The following is a 20646-nucleotide window of genomic DNA, read 5'->3' on the forward strand; positions in this document are numbered from 1 at the left end:
CCCCTGAAATCGCTGCCGTCCTCGCCTGGGCACAGCGAGCACGCCGTGAGCCAAAGCCGGCCACAGCTGCCTGGCCTTGACCGCCAGTCCCCATGGCAGCGACCCCCGAGCCCGAGCTCTGCCGGGTGTCCCCACGCCCACCGGGTTGTGTCCTCCTCCCCAGCCCTCCCCTGGTGGCCCCCGACTGCCGCGGTCCCTCCACAGCAGCAAGGCCAGGCCAGCTGGGTCCCCCCAGCCCCCGGGCCCCCTGGCCTGGCTGCCGCCCCCTCCCTCGCTGGCACCGGGGAAGGGGCACCGGAGTGCCAGCTTTGTCCTGCAGCTGCCTCCACGGGAGCCGCTGCCGATGGAGGCGGGAGGGGAGGTGGCAGCAGGGGTGATGGGGTGCCTCTGTGACACCCACAGACACCGGCCGGCCCCGGGCGAGGACAGGACCCCTTCGGGGCTGCCCCCGAAAGCAGGAGCGCCCGGGGCAGGCACACAGCCGAGAGTTCGCAGGATGGGGCCGCTGAGCCCTTCGGCAGCTCAGACCCACTTTTCGACTTTTTTTCCGTCCCCATTCCTGCTGCTCCAGTTTTAGGAGCTGCGCAGTCCCCGCTCCAGGTCCCAGCGGGGGTTCTGCTTTAAAGCAGCCAGATCCTCCCCGCTCCCCCCGACCCGCTGCCACCTCACCCCCCTTCCCCGCTCTGGGGTAGGGCGGGGGGCAGCAGAGGGACGGGGTCACCCCCAGAAACGGCACCACGGGGCAAGAGGCGGACGCGAGCGCCTCGGCTGGGTGTTCAGCCTTCACCCCACTGCTGACGTCCCCGCCCGTGGCCCCCCAGCCCTTTCAGAAGGTTTCACAGGGGACATCCACCCCCTTTCAGTGCCCCCCGAGGAATAAGTTAAAGCCAGCTCCCCAGATTCCAGCGTAGAGGGAAGGTGGCGTTGGGGTTTCCATCCCCACCCAACACTGCTCGGAGCTGGGGAGCATTCACAGGGCTGAGCGCGCCCCGGGGCCTGGAGGGAAGGGGAGACAGAGTGCGGGAGGGCGCCGGGAGAGCGTGGGCAGGAGGCAAGGGCTGGAAGGGAAGAATTTTCCCCAGGGTGTTGCTCATGTCCAGCTCAAACCAGTACAAGAAACCAACCTCCATTTTCTTTATTTCGTGGGTTTTTTTCAGACTGTTAAAAAGAAAAAAATTTTAAAAAGAGAAAATGACAAAAAAAAATCCTGGTACATGAAATAAAGATTTTTTTTTTATATAACTTGGTCCTCGTTTATGTGGATTTATTGGGGGTTATTTGTAGAGCCAGAAGAGTACCTCAAAACCTACTACTGCTGTGGACAATTTCGTCCTCATTGGAAATTCAGAGGATGGTCTTGCTTCAAGATACAGGAATGGATGAGGCAAGAGGAGAGTGTTTTGCCACAACTTTTTATTTTAAGTAAGTGTGGGTAAACTTGAGTCATATGTGGGCTTTCTCTGCTGCCCTCCAAAACGCCTGCTCCAGCCTCTCTTTAGATTTCAGCATCTCCCCTCCTGTTCCATTCTTCCTGGGGTGAAGATACCACAAGGGCCGATGCTCCAATTCCTACTGGAAACAGTGGCTTTCATAGCAAGAATTGCCAGCAAAGTCAGAATTCATACACACTGGAGGGCTCAAAAAGGAATAAGAAAGAGACTCCAGCATTCTTTTGGGGTTTTGTTCAGCCACTCATGGCAATTTCCTCAGTAGCTGGGTTGGCAGTGGGTGCCTGGTAGAAATGCTCAGGTAGGAGCTTGGAGAGGGGGAATAACTCACAGCTGGAGATGCAGACCCAGAAACAGGTAAGGCGGCAGCAGAGCAGGGAGGTGAGATCCCCACAAAGGGGACAAGGCACATCCCCTCACCTCCCACTCACCACTGGCAGCAAGGGTGTCACCAATGAGCTTCCCTTCACCCTGCACTGGGTTCTCACTTCCCGTGAGACCCTCCATGGCTTTCTGAAGCAGACCAGAATCCCCATCAGACTCCATGACCGCTAGCTCAGAGGGATGATGTGGAAGGACAGCCACCTAAGTGACAAAGCTTTTCTGTGTGTGACCCACAGCAGACAAGTGAGACCTCGAGCTGAATGAGCAGGTCACAGTAGGGCAGTTCATTTGGCAGCAGCAAGGAGGCACAGCTGGTTCCAGGAGTCTCAGCAGACACTGCTGGGTCACACTGCGATCGCAGCACTGCAGTTTGCCCTGCACCTCATACATGCTGATACCTGTGCTGAGCATCTCTACCCCCTGGCCAGCACCAGTGGCTCCCCACTCTGGCCCTCACTGCACCCCCTCCAGCTCATCCCTCTTCTTTGGGCCCCTGGTAGCACCTAACAGCCACCCCAGCATTCCAGCTGGAGGATGCTTCACTGCCAAGGTAATTGGGGGCACCTGCCGACCCATTTCTGCTCCTCCTCCAGGGACCCTTCCCAGCAGCGTCCTCTCCAAGAAGGAGGGCACAGGGAGGGGAGAGGCAGCAAAGCAGGCCAGGAGCCTGTCTGGGGGACACCAGGGAGCTCCTGGCCCTGCCACATGCACAGCTAGGAGACACCTGTCTTCCCAACCCGTCTAGTGCACAGACCCCAAAACCTTCTCACCTCCTCCTCATCTCCTTGCCTGGTTCTGAAGCCTCCACCCATGCTGAGTGCTCCTGCTCGGGCATGGGTGGGATAAGCTGAAGGAAGCTCCCTGCATATCCTCCATCCACCCTGTGATGTTCCCAATCCTGGCCTGCTTCAGAGCTTGGGGCAAGAGTGTGCTCCCTTATCCTCCTCAGTGCCAGTGAGGCACTGGGGAGATGTGGCTACGCTTCCCACGCAATGTCCTGCCTGGAGTGAAGGGGGTGCACAGCTCACCCCCTCCACACAACTCCATGAGGGGTGCACTTCCTCATAGAGTGCAGATGCTTCTCCCCTTCTCTGTCTGGCTTTTATGGGATGAGGCAGCGAAGCAGCTCTGGCCTGAAATTAGGTGTGGGGAACACTCTTCAGACTGCACCAGCCTCCATGCCATAATAATTAGTACTAATATTCAGCACTTATACAGCACTTTTCATGTTCAAAGCACTTTGCAAACATTAACTAATTGATGTCACATTAAGTGATGTCTTAGAGGGGCAGCATCGAAAGCAAACGACTTGTGCGTGGGCAGAAGCTCTCATTCCCCATCTCTTCCCAGGCACGTTAACACTTAGGTAGGTGAGAGACCCTAATATGTTTTCCTGCTCCCCTCCTAGTTCTCAGTGCTCCCCATTCCACGCGCTTGCTTCCTGCCTCCCACTGCTGACTGTGTGCTCTGGCAGGCCCTGAGTATGCCAGGGGTGAGCAGGGCACCAGGGTCCTGTCCTCCACAGCACTGAGCCTCTGAGGCCTTAGGGAAGCTGAAGACTCATGACTGAGAGGTCAGTTAAAATATTTGGGTTGGAAAAGTTCCTGCCTCAGTCCCAAGCCCCAGCAGTGGGGAAGGAGAGACAGCAGCCCCTTGCAACACAGGCAGAGTGGAGAAGGAGCAGGCAAAGTCTGGCCCGATGCCTTCAGCCAGGTCCCTGTCATGCCTCATCCTCGTGACCTTTTTGGGGACAATGGTCATTCCCTGCTTTCAGGTGCCAGAGGAATGCAGTGTCTGGCCCTGCACGGGGCTGATTTTGGACAGTACCCCTCCAAACCTGAGAACACACTCTTAAATGCTGGCCAGGGATGGGTAGAAGGCAGGCAGGGCATCTGCCAGAGAGCGTGCTGCCCTAGTCAGACAGAGCAATTTGCAAGGTTGGCTCTGGTAAAGGATCTGAGCTCCAGAGGGCCTGAATTACCCAGGGGACACTGGCCTGCACTGGCAGTGCTGCCAGGTCTTCCATCCCATGGAGGCACAGCATGGCTGGAGAGGGGGCTTCCTTTGGGGGATGGTGTGGGGCAAGGGAGCACTTGCTGCTGAGTAGCGCCCAGGCCCTCACGTGTGTGGGTCTGCTGTCAACATGTGCTTGCTGCTCCTCTGCTGCCTCTCTCATATGGACCACAGCCAGAGCTGGCTGTGTTTTGCTTCAGTGGGAGACGCTCTGAGAGCTCCTCATGTGGGGAAACCCAGATACTTGGCTATTAAATTAACGTCGGGCATTTAACTGCATCATTCAAATGGTTTAAACACCCAGGAGTGGTAATTAGTAATTATGGTTTGGTGAGGGAGGATATTAAGACCCAGGTATGGAGCCCAGTATTTTTCTCTGCAGATAATTTTTAGTGCCAGATGACTACAGAGAGAGGCCAAGCGTCAGACACACAAGCCTGCTGTCTTGCTTGTGTGTGAGGACTGCCACGGGGAAAGGAGACAGCCACACAGCTCGCCTTTCAAAAGCCAAGCACTGAGGCCAAGGACACAGAAAGGTTTGGAAAAGAGAGCTGATGGAGGAGGAGGGTCTGTGAAGACGTACAGTCAACATAACTAAAGCTGCTAGGTGAGCAAAGATGGCAAAGGACAGGCTGTCTGAATCTACTGGAAGTATCCCCAAAGGTAGAGGGGGGTCCAGACATCTTGGCATCTCCTTCCCAGGTGCCTTCCAGCTGCTGGGCCTTCTTCCCTCATCTCCCCAGGCTCTTCTGGACACCTTCTGGAGAGACAGAAAGCAGAGGCAACTGTTTTAGTACAGATGAGTGGCAGACAGAGGGTAAAATTTGAGTAGGACCTATGCAGATTAAGCATAGGTGAATTAAATGCCACCAGCCTCAGTTTTACCTCCAAGAGTGGGGAACAAGTGACCCCTCACGCTAAGCTGAGGCATGGAGCTGGAGCACACGTGGGCTGCTGTGCAGGGCTGTGCACCTCCTCACCCAGACAGGGCATTTACAGAACTTCTGATCAAGCCGAGCATACCTGTACCACAGCTTGCTGGCTCCACAGAGCTCTAGAGTAGCTGTGCAACCAAGACGCCCCATGGAGATGAGAAGCTGCCCTCGAGAGAGGGAACAAGGCCCTGCCACCCGGACATGGTCATAAAAAGACCTTTAGATGGGGATCTGTGCCCACAAGGGTAGGGAGGACATCTGTGACGTCCCAGCGCCCATGGTTGGCTACACCTTACTAAAGCCATCAACCACTGGCTAGTAGAAGGGTGCTGAGGACCTGCCAGAGGATCCAGGACACCCCAATGGGCCATGCTGCTTCCCACAACTGCAGCAGCAAAAATTAGGTGACTGCCTCCATCTTCCTGGCTGCAAAACCCAGCTTTGACCTGGCTCTGGCAGAGCCAACACAGACGTGAACCATTCTGGCAGAGTGTTGTCACTTGTACCAATTTTACACCATGGAGAGAAGTAACGCGCGAATGACGCCAAACCCTGCTGGCCTCATTTTGCTTGCCCTTTATTGAAACCTCCGGGCCTTGCACCCTGGGCTCGAGGGTGCCACGGCTCGTGGACGTGATGAGGGCCAGGCCTGGGCGGCCTCGGCCCGCTGGGCAGAGGTCAGCTCCTGACACTGCGGAACGCCCGCAGCCGAGGAGCCGGCTGGCCCACACCCGCGGCTTCAGCAAAGGGGTCAAGATACACGGCTGTGGGCTGAGTCCCAGAAACAGATCCACAAGGGCAAAGCACTGGGCTTGGGAAAGGGTTTTCTCTGCTGCTGCTCCTCCTGCTGCTCCTGATCCCCTCGGGGATGGAAAAAACAAGGGACTTTGCTCTCTAGGGACCTGTCAATCAGAATCTGCCAGCACCGTTTAATTTGCTGCATTTATGCCTGCCAGGAGCGCCGGCCGGGCTGCCTGTTCCTGAGCAGGCAGTGCCATCCCGTGGGACGAGCTCGGCACAGCAGCGGAGCCTGAGAGCCGCACTGTGCGGGAGCTGGAGCAGCCCCACAGCTTCCAGGGAAGATGCAGCGCTGGCACCCTTACCCGGTGTCCCCCTGGTGCACAGGGATGGCCAGCAGGCTTTGCCACTCTTCCAGAGCTCCTCACTACGTGCTTTCCCTCATTCCCCCTCTCCTGACAGCGTCTCAGAGTGGGCACAAGGACATAATTTACATGGGGGTTCAGCTTAGACCTACCCATGATGGGCTCCAGCCAGCACAGGGGCAGGTATTATTTTAGGAGGGGAGGGCAGATAACAAACTGTGAGCTTGGCGTGGCCATGAGGTTGGAGGCAGCATGGCCCAGGAAGCTGCCTATCATCAGCAAGTCCCCCCACTTCCCCTACTCTAAAATCTGCAGCTCTGACTGGTGCCTGGCCAGGGATCATCTAGGAGTGTTTAGTGGGATAATACTTCATGCATGCAGAGAAAAGAGTAATTCCACAAAGCATTTCCAAGGCAAAGGAGCCCCTTGGCTGCCCCATGTTTCCTTCTGCCCTTGCTACTCTCCGTGGAGTACCTGGTGCTGCTTGTGGATCCTTTGGGGAGAAAGAGGTGAAGGGAAGGTGCCTTCCCAGCCCAAACCACATCCCATCCCCTACAGCAGGGGCCAAATGCAAAGCCTGGGCCTGACCTTGGGAGTCAGCTGTGACCTTAGGAAGTGCATCATCCAGAGGAACAGGCTGCAGACAGGGAAAAGGAGAGAAAGAAAGACCTTGGACTGCTGCAGTGGGAGCTTTCTGGAGCAAGGCTGAGAGTGCGCATCCGTCCCAGCTGCCTCGGGGTACCTGACGCCCGATGGGGGACATACGCAGCACAGCTTTGCCAGAAGGGACAAAAGCACCCGGCTGACTCCTCCAAAGACAGAAGAGAGCAGATGGCGCTGAAATCTGCTCAAGAGGAGAGGAAGGAATGGCCCCGAGGCTCCGTACTCCCTGTACCCTCCGCACTCCCTGTACCCCGAGAGGCACATTTGTCCGCAGCCAAGCGTGTCGGCCAGCCCTGTCTCTGACTTACCAAGGAGCAGAGAAGGGAATGGCTACCATGGACTTGCTGGGCTGCTGCTGATCCCTTGCTTGCCTTTCTCTTTTGTGGGGACCTTCCTGACAGTCCCTGGGAAGGGAACAGTATGTTATACATAGGTAGCATCTGCTTTTGGCTCCTTTCTGCCTTGAAAGTAGGTCTTGTGCAAATAGGGTTCAACTGTGTTTCCTAGCAGAAATTGCTTGCACTCTTTTTTTGCCTCCTGATATTGTGCTTAGACCTCTTTTCCTGGCTGGCATAAGCATTAAGCCTTCCAGAGAAGAGACAGCCAGGCAAGAGCACTTGCACAGCATGTTTAGCCCCAGAAGATCCTGATTTTTTATGGAAGTTACTCTAACACTGATGATGTTGAAGGATATAACCATTGAGTGTTTCTGTGCTGGGCAAGGGCCCTTTTAAAGAAAACCTGTGTTGCTCATAGCTCTGCTCACACTGAAATCCTTCTGAGGGCAGTGCTGCATACGACTCAGGCACTGGATAATCGCAGGGCACGGAGTGGGGCTCCAGCAGGTGAAAAGCAAACTGCTAACTCAGTGGTGAGAAGACACTCTGTGCCTTCCACCACCCTGGGCCCCATCCTCCTCCCTGCTGTAGATCTGGCTGGATTTATGCAGCATTTCCCAGAAGCAGCAGCCTCTGTTGACACGGCTCCCCATCACCATAGCTTGCATCTCCTTCAGTCAGGCAGGGAATGTTGTCCCTCCCTGCACAGCATGGAGGTGACAAGCTCCCACTGCAGAAGCTCACTGGTGTGGCCTAGAAAACAGCCACAGAGCAGGGATTTGCAGCTGAGCCTGTGGACTCCCAAGTTCATACCCCAGCCACTGCACCAGCCTTCCTCTCCTGATGCGGGCTTGGAGCCAGCAGGGACGCTGCTGGCACCAGCTGCTTTAATTGAGCTTTGTAGAATAAACTTGTGGAATTAGCCTGTTTGCTGCTAGGATAAAATCCAGCACTGAGTGCAGATCAAAGGAGACAATCTTGCTGACAGTTTGAGGGGAGGCAGCGGGCCCTGGGCTCCTTCTGCAGCTCTGGAAAGAGCAGTGCTCAGCAGCCAAGGGTGAGGATGCAGCATGACATGCACACTGCCTCTTCAGCAATTCATGTGGTCCAGAGCCTGGTGGTCAAAGCCACAGAAACTTAGGGAGAGGTCTGACACTGGTGGCAAAAACAGTCAAACCCAGGCAAGAGACAGCACTAATTCACAGAAAGACAATTTTTGGATACACCAAATTTTGTGGTTTTTCCTGGTAGCATGGAAGGAGCAGACAGTGCAAGGTCAGGCTCTGAGCCCAGCCTACAGAAGCAGTGTGGTTTAAGAAGGGTAAGTCTGTCCTTGCTCAGTTTCTGTCTGTCTGTGAGGACAAGACAATCCAGCCCAGCAGCCAGGGAGAGCTCAGCACAGCAGGAGGAGGAGGAAGGGAAAAGCCTCACAGTGAAAGCCCTATCGGCTACCAAGAACAATAAACTCAGCACGTTCCTTGTGTGGACCTTACTGCATAGCCAGGGCTGGTCTGAACATACACAGCAAATCTGCCAGGTGCCACCTGCTCCCAGCCCCACCAGACTGCACAGCCAGCAAATTAAAAATCAGATTCACTGCACATACACAGTAATGCTGTTTTATGGCCATTTTTCCAGGGTTCCTGAAAATCCAATCAAGAATTTTCCTAGAAATCCAACCAAGAATTTCCTTGACAAATCTGGTGAGCATCCACCACACGAGAGGACAGGTTTATAGTTCAGCAACCAGGACAACAGCAAGAGGAATGAAGCTCTTGGAAAGGAGGCCAAGCATTGCAGAAAATCACCTGGCCTGAGAGAACAGCAGACTGAGGAGGAAGATAAAAGTGCCACAGAAAGGATGGGATGCAGAGAGGAGGGCCAGGGAAGGAAGGAGGGCTTCCCAGCCTGTGAACATCCCTCTGGGGCATGAGCCAGTTCATACATAGCCAAAATTGGTTACAACAATAGCCCTGGAGCCAGCAGTAAGTTTTACTGCTTTAAAGATGATGACAATGACTGCAGAAGAGGAATCTGACCTGAGGAGGTGTGTGTGCACATCAGGGTTCCCCACAGTGGGAAGGTATTAAGGCTGAAGACTATTTCCCTTGGTTTCTGGGTTTGTCAAGAAGCACAGGGCAGTGGAGACTAAGCATATGGCACAGGCATACGGTGTGTATTTGGTCTTTAGTGAGGAAAAGGAACCCAACTGTCTATTTTTGATGCATTTCTTATAAGAATGAGAAAAAGAACTACTGGAAAACAGTGTTTTAATGTGAACATTAGTCTTCCAATCCTCAGCTGCCTCTTTGATTGGAAGTACCATCATACAAGCTGGAAAGCAACCCGTCTTAAGGCTTTCCAAAGCTTTTTCTAGGCAGAGGTGATCTATTTTCTAGGAAAGGTTGCTAACAGGTTGGGTGCTTGAACATGCTCTCCTGCACTCAAACCTGGCAAGCCCCTGGTAACACGGTCTGAGCTGTGCATTATTCTCTCTCGGCAGGAGGAGGCTGCTCAATGCAGCACCAGCTCACGGGGAGACAGCTCTCCAGTGAGCCCCAAACTGCAGAGGAGATGGATGGCAGAGAAGGTTTAGGACTGGAACAGCTAAGGTGCTGGAATGAGCCCCTCTTTATGGGCCTGCTAACACCAGCACAGAGCCCAGCACCGGAGAAGTGGGAGACCTAAGAACAGAGAAACAGATGGGAGCAATTTATCCTGGCTGTTCTCATGAGCATCTTCCAGGGAAGAGTGATTAGTCTTATTAACTGATTAAATGATTAATTAACTGATGAACTGAAATTATGGATCAAGGATCAAATGATTGCAAGGCAAGTGTATTTGGAGTACTTTTCCAGGAAGCGATGTATTTCACGTGCCTTTCATGAAAACCAGAGGCCAGGAGGGGAACTGTGCAGCAGCAGCAGCAGAGTGTGGGGTCAGCCGACAGGACCAGAGGCACACGGAGCTGCGGGGGCCCAGCAGGACACGGGAGGTGCAGTGCCTGTTGTGAAGTGGGAAGCGAGACAGGCCTGCTCCCTCTCCTAGTAAATGTGACCTGAGATAGGCAGAGAAAGTTGATTCTGTTCACCCTGTAGAAGAGAAGGTCTCATGGAGATCTCATAGCAACCTCCCAGTATCTGAAGAGGGACTACCAGGAAGGCAGAGAGGGACTCTTCATCAGGAGCTGTACTGACAGGACAAGGACTAATGGCTTCAAATTGAAAGAGGGAAATTTAGGCTGGATATTAGGAAGAAGTTCTTTACTGTGAGGGTGACAAGACACTGGAACAGGTTGCCCAGGGAAGCTGTGGATGCCTCAACCCTGGCAGTGTTCAAGGCCAGTTTGGATAAAGCCTTGGGCAACCTGGTCTAGCGGGAAGTGTCCCTGCCCATGGCAAGGGTGGTTGGGACTAGAGGATCTTTAAGGTTCCTTTCAACCCTTAACCCTCTATGATTCTAAATGTGGCAGAAAATCCCCCTGCTTAAGACTGGATTTTTTTTTTTCATAGAACTCTTCTTCTCCTTGCTAAGAAAATGGGAGGTTAGATCCATGCCCAGGGGAGCGTTTATCCCGCACCAGCCACTCCCTATGCATGCCATCTCCTCCAACCCACACCTATATCCAACTGTGTCACCAGAAAAGGAAATTTGATGGGCTGAGACCAAGCTGCACATGATCTGCCATGTCTGGTAGACAGCAGCAGCACTACATTCTCTTGCATTCATCTCACGCAGGCTCGGGAATGAAGAGGAAATGGTGGAAAGCACAGCATTTTGTTTTATCAGTCTATTTCTCTTCATTCGTTCATTCATTCCTAAGTCTATTCCTCTTTTCAGAACTTCTTCCTCTTTTCCTCACCATCTCCTAAGCTGAGTCCCTCTGAGCCCACAAAGCCCATGGTCCAGCTTGGGGGGACAAGGGACAGGCACTGTGGAGCTGCCATCCCACTGAGCCACTGCAAGCGACAAGCGATGCAGCTCCAGCTCTAATGATGTTTGTCTCCAAAAAGGCTGTTTAGGTGAGACAGTTACAAATTGTATTTTATAAACTGTATTTCTATAAGTGGATTTTTTTTTTTTTTGCTAGCGGGAAGAGGCACTTTAATAATCCCACTTCTGATTAATGGCAGGGTGTCTTGTCAAAGCAAAGACCGCTGCAGCTTCGGTTCTTTCTCGAGGAGGAATCACAAGTGGAAAATAAAGAACAAAATGCACAACCTCTCTGCCTGGAAAACATTGATCTAGACTCTTCCTAGGTAAAAGATACTCAGTAAAATTCTCTAAAGAGTTTTTTAGCCTGTGAGCTGAAGAGATTTGTAAACCAGATCCTGCTCTTTTTAGGGGTAGAGAAAATTTCAATCACTCTGGCATGAGAACATTTGGGATTTAATGATTTATTGCCCTCATTCCCTGAGAAGAAATACTAACCCAATTACAGAGTCAGGGACCTGAGGCACTGCTGTATTAAATCACTGGCTCATGGTCTCCTAGAGAGGCTGTAGGGCTGAATCCAACTTCCAGCCCTAGGTCTGCCTTCCAGCAGGTCCAGGGAAGCCATCAGGGACAATGGGAAAGCTGAAATATCACACTGTGAACACAGCAAGGGCAACTGCAATTCCCATGCTTCGCGCATCTTTAACTCCCAAAGTCGAGTGGTTTTTGTAACACCCTCTAAAAACAAAAGGTTGGTTGAATGATCATACAACTACAGCCTGAAAAGTACCTCGTTTTCCACAGCATCATTGCAGAGTTTGGAATACATTTTTATTTTAGGAAGCTCTGTGTGTGAGAAAATGAAGAGGCACAGCATTAAGTCATGTTGCCTGTCCTAGCATGTGACTTTATTGACATATTTCTTGTCCAGAGTCCTGTAAGTCTGTTCTCTATCCAAGTCATCTCTCAACTTCTATCTCAATTTTTATCTGGGAAAACAGGAATTTACCCACCAGACCTCACAGTAACACCATCACATGTATGTACAGCAAACTTTACCAGATTAAACTGGAACTGCACATTAATAGCTGAAATCTGTATTTGACTAAGCTGAGGATCAATATTCTTCCAATACATGATTTGTAAATTAAGTTGAACTCAAGTTTTTCTAAAGGAAAAAAAAAGGCAATCATTGACACCAAAACCATTCCCAATAGGCATTTCCCCACCACAGGGCTGAATACCTCTGCCAAGAGAAGTTCCACAGTTCCAGGAAGTTTAGCCATCATTAGCACTGGAGCTGTTTCTGACCTCACCATTGTCTGAGCTGCTGTGCTCTGCTGAGCCTTCGGCACACACAGAGAACCAAGTTTTCTTCCTCTTTGTGACATCTGGGTACAAAGTGAATGGGTTTTGTCACACGTCACCCCCAGCTTTTACACTTCAAAGCCAAACTCAAGCATTTTAATCAACAGGGCAAATTTACACTATCCTTAACATCACTCTCCTTCCACATTTTTTTTCTCTATTAAGTGGCGATTAAACAGGAATGAAATTTCAGTAAATGACAGTGTTGTCCAAGACAACAACTAGGTTCTTTCACCCACTCTGCAAGAGGCCAATCCCCACATATAATCCAAGTATTTAATTTATTTACAGTTCTGCATAGAAAGAGGTACTGGATGGCAAATCCACAAAGCCAGCACAACAACTACCAAAACTTTTCACTCTTTATATATTTTGGCAAACAAAGGCATTAGTGACCCTTGGCTGCAAGTTACGTAAATATCTTTTTAATTAGTATTCTGTCTTCTATTGGTTAACGAACCTCTCCCTGCTCATGCTAATTAGTCTGCATGCTTAGTCTCTCTCTCCTTTCGACTCGGTGGTTTCTCGTGTCAGTGGCCATGATCTCCCCTGCCAGAATTGCCTTTTCCTCCCTTGCAGCTGATCCAGCACACTTGCTGAGCTGTCTTTATTCGTTTCTTCCTTACCTTGGGGGCTCTGCCAAGTGTCTTTGTGCCTTGTAAATTCTGCATCCTTTGTGTCCACTGTCTGTGGTACATCCACCTTCCCAAGCTTTGTTAACCTCCCCTGAGGTCACTGAAAAACATTGATCCCTAAACCCTAACAAGGCAGTTCTACTGACAAGTAATTTGTCTTTCTAACACCTGAACATCACTTGGAGCTTGTTTGCTAGCTCCTGTTTCACAGAATAAACCTCTTTTCTTGTTGATCAGAGTTGAAAGCACACAAAGATCAAACATCAAAGAACATCTTCCCTTAAGAACATTTTTTAATAGTTGACATTTTGCGACAACGCTGCCGCTTTACGGCAGCCGCGCTCGTTGCTCGCTTTTCCGGGGGGTTGGCGGTTTTCTGCTTTTACGACAGGGCGCTGCCGTCGCGCGGCGCTGACGCCAAGGGCGCGCCGGGGCTGCGCGCGGCCCTTTCCCCGCCCGCCGCCGCCGGAGCCGCTCCCGGATCCGCCGCCGGATCCGCCGCCATCGGGGCCGCGCCGGGGCCGCGCAGGTGAGGGAGGCGCTGAGGTCGCACCGAAGCCGCTCGCCTGCCGCGCCGACGCCTCCGGCGTGTACCGAGACCCCCCGGCCCCGCCCCGCCGCTCCCGCCGGTTCCGGTGGGGCCGCGTCCCCGCCCCTCCCCGGCACGCGCAGCGCCCACCGGGACCCTTCCTTCCTCCCGGGCCTGCTTGGCGGAGGTTCCTTTCGCGGTGGCTTGTGCCGAAGCAAGGCCTCAGGTCTCGGTGCCGCACGTGTGCGGCAGCTGAGGATTTGAGAGTTTTTTTCACTTTTTCACCTCTAGAAAATCAAAAAAATGGCGAAGTTTGTGGCACCCGTGATCCAGGACAACCCCTCCGGCTGGGGCCCGTGTGCTGTGCCCGAGCAGTTCAAGGACATGCCGTACCAGCCCTTCAGCAAAGGAGACCGCCTGGGCAAGGTACCTGTGCCGTGCTGGGCCCCTGCTCGCTGCCTCCCGTGTTCGCTTCGGTTACCCTGGCTGCTCCTCTGGCACCCTTGGCAGTGCGTCCTGGCACACTGTGAACACCTAGCTGGGCTGGCAGGCAGAGGTGGGGGTCAGAAGGATTAGACCTGGAGCATATGTTGTGTTAATACTTACTTTTGACTGTTTGTGCTCGTTTTTAGGTGGCCGACTGGACAGGAGCCACGTACCAGGATAAAAGATACACAAGTACGTGCAGTCTGCTGGCTGTTCCTGGGGTTGATTTTGTGCAAAGTTTCCTTCCAAGCGTCGTTCCTGCTTTCATGTCTCACACCCACCCTGTAATTACCTGCACACCTCAGCAAGACAGGCAGCTTACTTTAGGAAGCGTGCTTTGCCCTTGGGAGAGCTCTGTGGGGCTCTCCCTGTCCTTGGGGCTTACTCTGGGTGTTTGTACTGCCGTACTGCCTGGGCTCATAAGGGAGGTGTGGAGGGGAAGTAGACATGCAGGTGTAAGGCAGGCATCCCAATTTAGATATCGGACTTAGGAGCTGGGTTTTTATTTAGGACGTTGGTGCTGAGATGCTTTGTTTGTTTCCAGACAAGTACTCGTCCCAGTTCGGCGGCGGAAGCCAATACGCCTATTTCCATGAGGAGGATGAGACCAGCTTCCAGCTGGTGGACACGGCCCGGACGCAGAAAACGGCGTACCAGAGGAACCGCATGAGGTTTGCCCGTGTCATCGGAGACACATCGGAGCTCAGACGGGAGCTTCGGCAGCACGGGATTCTTCCCAATTGAAATGCCTTCCTTTTTCTTTCCGTCGTTTCTGCAGAGGAACCTTCGGAGAGACAAGGACCGTCGGAACATGCTGCAGTTCAGCATGCAGACGCTGCCAAAGAGTGCCAAGCAGAAGGAGAGGTGAGGCTGCAGAGACGATCGTACCGAGCTCGGGTTGGAGTGTGTGAACATACTGCTGATGAATTTGCAAACTTACAGTAACAGAATCTGCTGGAGCAAACAGTCAGCAAAGAATTTCTGGATGTTTTGAGTCCAGTGTGCTTCTGGTGTCAGTAGGACTTAAAAGCATGGATTTCAAATGGCTAGGAGAATTTTTTAGTTGTGTTTAGAAAGTAATGGTGGCATTCTAAAGAGAGAATATCCTTTCTGAAAACTGCATTTCAGTCGTCAGGTAAAACTATATAAAGAGCTGCTCAGAGCAAAGAACAGACTTTAATGCCTCGGGTGTCTTGATCAACAGATGGCTCAACAAATGTTACAGCAGCTCGGTGTCTGAGAGCACTGCTCCTCTGCTAGTAGTTTGGAAGTGGAGGAGTAGTTGTGGCATATAGGAATCACGGCTTTTCTCACATTTGTCATTCTAGAGATCGTTTGCGCCTACAAAAGAAGTTTCAGAAGCAGTTTGGAGTGAGGCAGAAGTGGGACCAGAAATCACAGGTAGACAAACTGATGGGCATTGTGCCCCCTCTGATGGTTAGGTTTCTCTGGCTGCACTCACAGGGCAGCTCCTCTTGCACAAATCCTGATGTGTCTCCATTTCTCTCTCTGCCTGTCCCACCTCTGGTCGCACAGCAGAAACCTCGTGACTCCTCTGTTGAAGTTCGCAGCGATTGGGAGGTGAAGGAGGAGATGGATTTCCCTCGGCTGATGAAAATGCGCTATCTGGAGGTGTCAGAGCCACAGGACATGTGAGTTCCTAAGACAGCCCTCTGCTTGCTCCTTGAAGTGACCAGATTTTTGGAAAGCGGGAGCTCAGGGGTCTCCTGCCTGGTCCCAATGTTCTCACTGAAGTACCAAAACCAAGGGGAGGTAATGGAATTCCCAGCAGGCCCTGTGTGGTTCACGGGTGGTGTTATCTGTAACAGGGGTATCCAGATGGTCCTCTTATCTTTGCAGAGAGTGCTGTGGAGCCCTAGAGTACTATGACAAAGCCTTTGACCGCATTACAACAAGGAACGAGAAGCTCCTGAGGAGCATTAAGCGCATCTTCCATACCGTCACCACTACGGATGACCCAGTTATCCGAAAGGTATCCACCAGTTTGTGAAACTCGGTGTGTGCTGTTGTTGGAGACAGCTGTCACCGTCAGACCAAAGGGCAACACCAAGAAGCATTTGGTGCTACCAGTTCTTAGGTGGAAGGCAGAGATAGATTAGTGCAGGGTTAGGAACACTGGCCAAGGAAAAGTTAAAATTCTGGAAGAGCAAGCAGACCAGTACTTGAGCTATATTCCAAAGAAAACTTACATCACAGACCTGATCCTTGGGCCTTGCTTTTGGAGGTGAGGAAGGCTCAGACATTTCTCTCGTGTGTCCAGATTTGCAGTAAGAAATTGTGCATTTTCCAACAGAATTAACATCTTGTAGTAGTTTATTATTTTCCCCTTGTGTGGGTGAGGGTGGGCCAGGATTCCTGGGTAGTACCTTACACTTTGCTGGCAGTCGACATGGTACTCACCAGTTCAGCTTTCTGAGTCAGAATTGTAGAAGAGATCAGTGATCTGGTTTGCTAGGACTTCTCATCCTGCCTGGGGAATGGGTATCTGTTCTTAATGCTGAAACAGTTTTCTCCTCCTCCTGTATTCACAGCTGGCCAAGACACAAGGGAATGTGTTTGCCACAGATGCAATCCTGGCCACACTGATGAGCTGCACTCGTTCTGTCTATTCCTGGGACATCATTGTCCAGAGAGTTGGATCCAAGCTTTTCTTTGACAAGAGGGACAACTCAGATTTTGGTGAGGAAAAGTCCTGGAAGGAATTTCTGTTGCAGCAGCTATAGGGTCTAATTTTCTTCATGCTTATTTGGGTGTCCACACTGAGCCCCCCGAACAAGCTTATTACTGCAGTACATATGATAGCTGTGTGGGGAACTTCAGTATTGATCTGCTCTGCTGTGGGGCTAGAAACTCACTAAAGCTGATGTAGTTACTCACCCAAGTATAACTAACCACTAGGATCTGGTTTTCTTCCCAGACCTCCTGACAGTGAGTGAAACAGCCAATGAACCACCACAGGAAGAGGGCAACTCCTTTAATTCTCCACGCAACCTGGCCATGGAAGCTACTTACATCAATCATAACTTCTCCCAGCAGTGTCTGAGGATGGTAAGGTGGAACAGTGATGAGTAGTGGGGTCGGTGTTCCAGAGAGTGTCAAGAAGAGACTTGATTAAGGCTGCTTTAATACAACACAGAAGCATTTTCATTGACAGTTTTGTTATACTAGTGGTCTTTCTGTTTTGAAAGAGGTGGGATTATTTCTAGTGAGCAGTGTTACTTTGTTGTAGAAAGGTTTTCACCTTGATTTCAAAGAGAAGTCATCCTACTCCTGCTGATGATGTAGACAGGCTTCTCAGTACACTTAATGAAGCCTAAGTGGCAGTACAAGTACTGCTTATAGTGCTGTGACTAATGTGGGCATGAGGCTTTCATCAGCTGTCTTAATGTTTTGGTGTTTCTCTACATAAGGGAAATCAGCTACTGTTGCTGTAAAAGATTATTTTTTCAATAGAGGAAAGCTGTCTCTTAACATGCTCTGTTTTCATCTGCAGGGAAAGGAGAAGTACAAGTTTCCCAACCCAAACCCCTTTGTGGAGGATGACATGGATAAAAATGAAGTAGCCTCTGTTGCATACAGGTAAGTTGATATTTCTGATGCCCAGGTTTGGCAAGGGGGCAGGATGTCAGTGTGATACAGAGGCAAAACAGGTTGGAAGTGTTATTGATAGCAGCTTTACTTGAGAGGGATTCATGGATGACCTCGCAGTGAAAAGGTAGAGGAGGAAAGGATTTTGCTGAATGCTTATGTGCATCTGGAAGAGAACAAATGTCTGAATATAAAGGTTTGAATAAAGGTCAGAAATAACCAGCTGGATTGTTTATTGGCAGGTACCGAAGGTGGAAGCTGGGAGATGATATAGATCTCATTGTCCGCTGTGAGCATGATGGAGTAATGACAGGAGCTAATGGAGAAGTGTCATTCATCAACATCAAAACACTGAACGAGTGGGATTCCAGGGTGAGGAAGAACAGGATCCCCAAGCTAGCTCTAACTGCTTCACTGCTGCCTGACATGCCAGGTACAGCAGGGAAGATGAGACAAACATCTGGCGGTGTCCCCCCGCTGTTACATTCCACTAAGGAGTATAACTGTGGTGGACAAGCAATGCTGTTGAGATTCTCCCCTAAATGTGAGGTAGCTGGCTTGAGCCCTCTTGTCTCCCTAGGTGTTCAGCACAGGAGCCAGTGTGTTATTATGGTTCTCTTTAGAATTCTTTCCTCACTAACTACCCCTTCTAACCAGTGCCACAAATGTTGAGCAATCCCAGCTGTTTGCATTTCTCCCTTCCTGGTGCAAGAGCTTTCTCTGCAGGCTGCAGTTCACACTCCCTCGCGTGGTTCCGTAGGGTAGACAGTTTCCCATCTGTGTGAAGATGGCTGAAGAGATGGCTGCTGCTAGCTTGTCAGGCTGACCCTGGTTCTGATTCTCCTCTCAGTATTGCAATGGGGTAGACTGGCGCCAGAAGCTGGACTCTCAGAGAGGAGCTGTCATTGCCACGGAGCTGAAGAACAACAGCTACAAACTGGCCCGCTGGACATGCTGTGCACTGCTGGCTGGATCAGAGTACCTTAAACTCGGGTAAGGGGGGTGGTTCACACCCATTGTCTCCAAGGTGCATTTTCCATTATTAAACTTGGTGTATGGCTGAGTGAAGCATTTACAGAACGAGTAATCCTAAAATCACCCAGTGTTTGAGTGGCTGAGAAGGGAAAGCTTGTGGGGAGTGCACCAGCCTTGGTGTAAGCTGCTTCCCCTCAGCATCCAGCTATGGCTGACCCCACACACGAGGGACAGGTGGCCTGTGTGGGCTCTCAGCCTCTTTGCTGTGGTCACCAACAGGGGAAATAAATACAGTGACTGTGGGCATTGGCAGGAGTCTGATTGAGATCCTCAGTGCCCTGTTACTGAGAAATTAGGTGGTGGGGGGAGATACAGCCACAGCGTTTTTTAAACTGTCAGCTTAAAATCAGTTGAGTACTGTAGGAGTGAACAAGAGGCTTTTTGCTAAATGAATTCTACTGGTTCTGCAAGCCTCAGTTCCATCCACAGTCACAGAATTGATTCTTTTCCATCTTTTTCATTCCAAACTCCCAGCTAATCGCGCTATTTCTTAATTTTATCTGTGGGGCTAATTCTTCTTTATATTTTGTACCTCTCCATCCGATTTGGGGATTTCCAGGTGCATTTCAGATTGACAGTTTGTAGCCAGGAAATCCTCTTAGCTTTCAGTGTTGGAGTATTAGGATTTTTCAGCCCAGAAAACAAAAATAAGACGATCACGCTGCTTTTCTTGCTGGTGTTCTGCTGTCTGCATAATCTCCTGATACCCCTCTGGTTTCTTCTTGCCCCCCTAGGTACGTATCCCGTTACCACGTGAAGGATTCTGCCCGCCACGTGATCCTGGGCACACAGCAGTTCAAGCCGAATGAATTTGCCAGCCAGATTAACCTGAGCATAGAGAACGCCTGGGGCATCCTGCGATGCGTCATTGACATCTGCATGAAGCTGGATGAGGGGAAGTACCTCATCCTCAAGGACCCCAACAAACAGGTGATCCGCATCTACAGTTTGCCTGATGGCACCTTCAGCTCTGATGAAGATGAGGAGGATGAGGAGGAAGAAGAGGAAGAGGAAGGTTTGTAGCATACTTGGGTGCTTTATGGTTTTAAGTGATGTACTAGCCTGGATGAAAAGGGGTGATGTATGATGAGGACCAGAGCTAAAAGGTCAGCAACGGCAGGAGAGGAACAAGGCTGGAGAATGTGTGGTCCCAAGGATGGGACTCTGTTGAAAAGGTGTGGGTGACACTGGGAGTGCTCAGCTGGAAGAAAAACACCGCAGGGTTGGAAATGCAGATGTTGTGCCTCTGTACAGACACTTGATGGGGACTGATTTTAGCAGGGTTTGGGGGGAGATCCCAGATCCAGGCAGAACGAAGCCTGCCGAGAAGCCCTCCATTCAGCGGCCCCAAGGTCTGCAGGAGTGGGTGGGTGCTAGTTTCTGTTGGTACTGGGATATTTTTTGACTGCAGTTTTAGAAATGGCAGTGACTATAAGGTGACATTAAAGCGCAATTGAGGGAACGTGGTGAAGGTTTTTCTGAAGTGACTCTTGAAGCTGAGCAGTCACTGCCTGGTCTGGATGTGAGTTGTGGAGGATCAGTCCACTGGTGCCCAGTGGACAAGTGCTGCCTTCCCTTTGCTGCCTAAAACCATCTCTGATGTGAGATCTGTGTGCTCTACTGACAGAGGGAAACCATTTATCCTAGAGCTCTTGCTTCTGTGATAGGAAAAATATCTCCCAGGTTATTTTTAGGCTGTAAGCTTAGCCTGGCTGCTCTGGATTTCATAAGGGAAATGTTAGTTGGGTTGCTGCGTAATTTGTTCAGGAATGTAAATTGTGTATGACAAGTGGTCTTGGCTGATGGGCAGGTTTGTTGGGAATCTGGACAGAGGCAAGGAGACAGTAGGAGGTGGGATAAATTTCCCAAAGTGGCAGCCTTGGTTTCTTATGTTCCTTGTGGCATTTCCTTGCCAGCGAGAGTTTAATTTTGGGGTTTTCTTCTCCCAGCTGCATTCACTTAATTTCTGTTTCTCTGCTTTTTCAGAGGAAGAGAGCTGAACCCTGCAACCAGCACCGAGGGGCTGCAGTTCCCGGGCAGCTCCGGTCCCGGGGCTGGGCTGTGGCTGTACCTTTGCCCCGGCTGTGCTGCACATCGATCATAAACGGGGGGAAAGCGGAATAAAGTTGATTTTGCCGAGTGCGGGCGCTGTTTGTGTGTGTGT

General features: G+C 51.2%; 1 protein-coding gene across 2 annotated transcripts; it reads left to right on the forward strand.

Moving 5' to 3' along the window:
• Positions 1-13236: 13236 nt before the first annotated feature.
• Positions 13237-20624, forward strand: EIF3D (eukaryotic translation initiation factor 3 subunit D). Of its 2 annotated transcripts, none has more exons than XM_041416854.1 (15): positions 13237-13352; positions 13644-13778; positions 13985-14030; positions 14383-14516; positions 14614-14702; positions 15167-15239; positions 15378-15490; positions 15699-15831; positions 16391-16538; positions 16777-16907; positions 17353-17438; positions 17690-17819; positions 18298-18440; positions 19217-19497; positions 20469-20624. In XM_041416854.1, exons 2-15 carry the CDS (start codon positions 13656-13658, stop codon positions 20480-20482), a joined length of 1644 nt encoding a protein of 547 aa, XP_041272788.1. In that variant the 5' UTR covers positions 13237-13352; positions 13644-13655; the 3' UTR covers positions 20483-20624. The 2 variants fall into 2 exon arrangements, with proteins under 2 accessions (XP_041272788.1, XP_041272787.1); XM_041416853.1 differs by having other exon boundaries at positions 13238-13352; positions 15375-15490.
• The last annotated feature ends 22 nt before the right edge of the window (positions 20625-20646 follow it).

The sequence above is a fragment of the Onychostruthus taczanowskii genome, unplaced genomic scaffold (assembly GCF_017590055.1).
Source record: "Onychostruthus taczanowskii isolate IOZ18803 unplaced genomic scaffold, ASM1759005v1 scaffold53, whole genome shotgun sequence".
Lineage (NCBI taxonomy): Eukaryota > Metazoa > Chordata > Aves > Passeriformes > Passeridae > Onychostruthus > Onychostruthus taczanowskii.

Bases quoted from the DNA above. Each gene is read 5' to 3' on its own strand.
- EIF3D (XM_041416853.1), top strand. From the start codon at position 13,656: ATGGCGAAGTTTGTGGCACCCGTGATCCAGGACAACCCCTCCGGCTGG. The intron at 13,779-13,984 runs GTACCTGTGCCG...GCTCGTTTTTAG, and splicing joins AAGGAGACCGCCTGGGCAAG to GTGGCCGACTGGACAGGAGC. The intron at 15,240-15,374 runs GTAGACAAACTG...CTGGTCGCACAG, and splicing joins AGTGGGACCAGAAATCACAG to CAGAAACCTCGTGACTCCTC.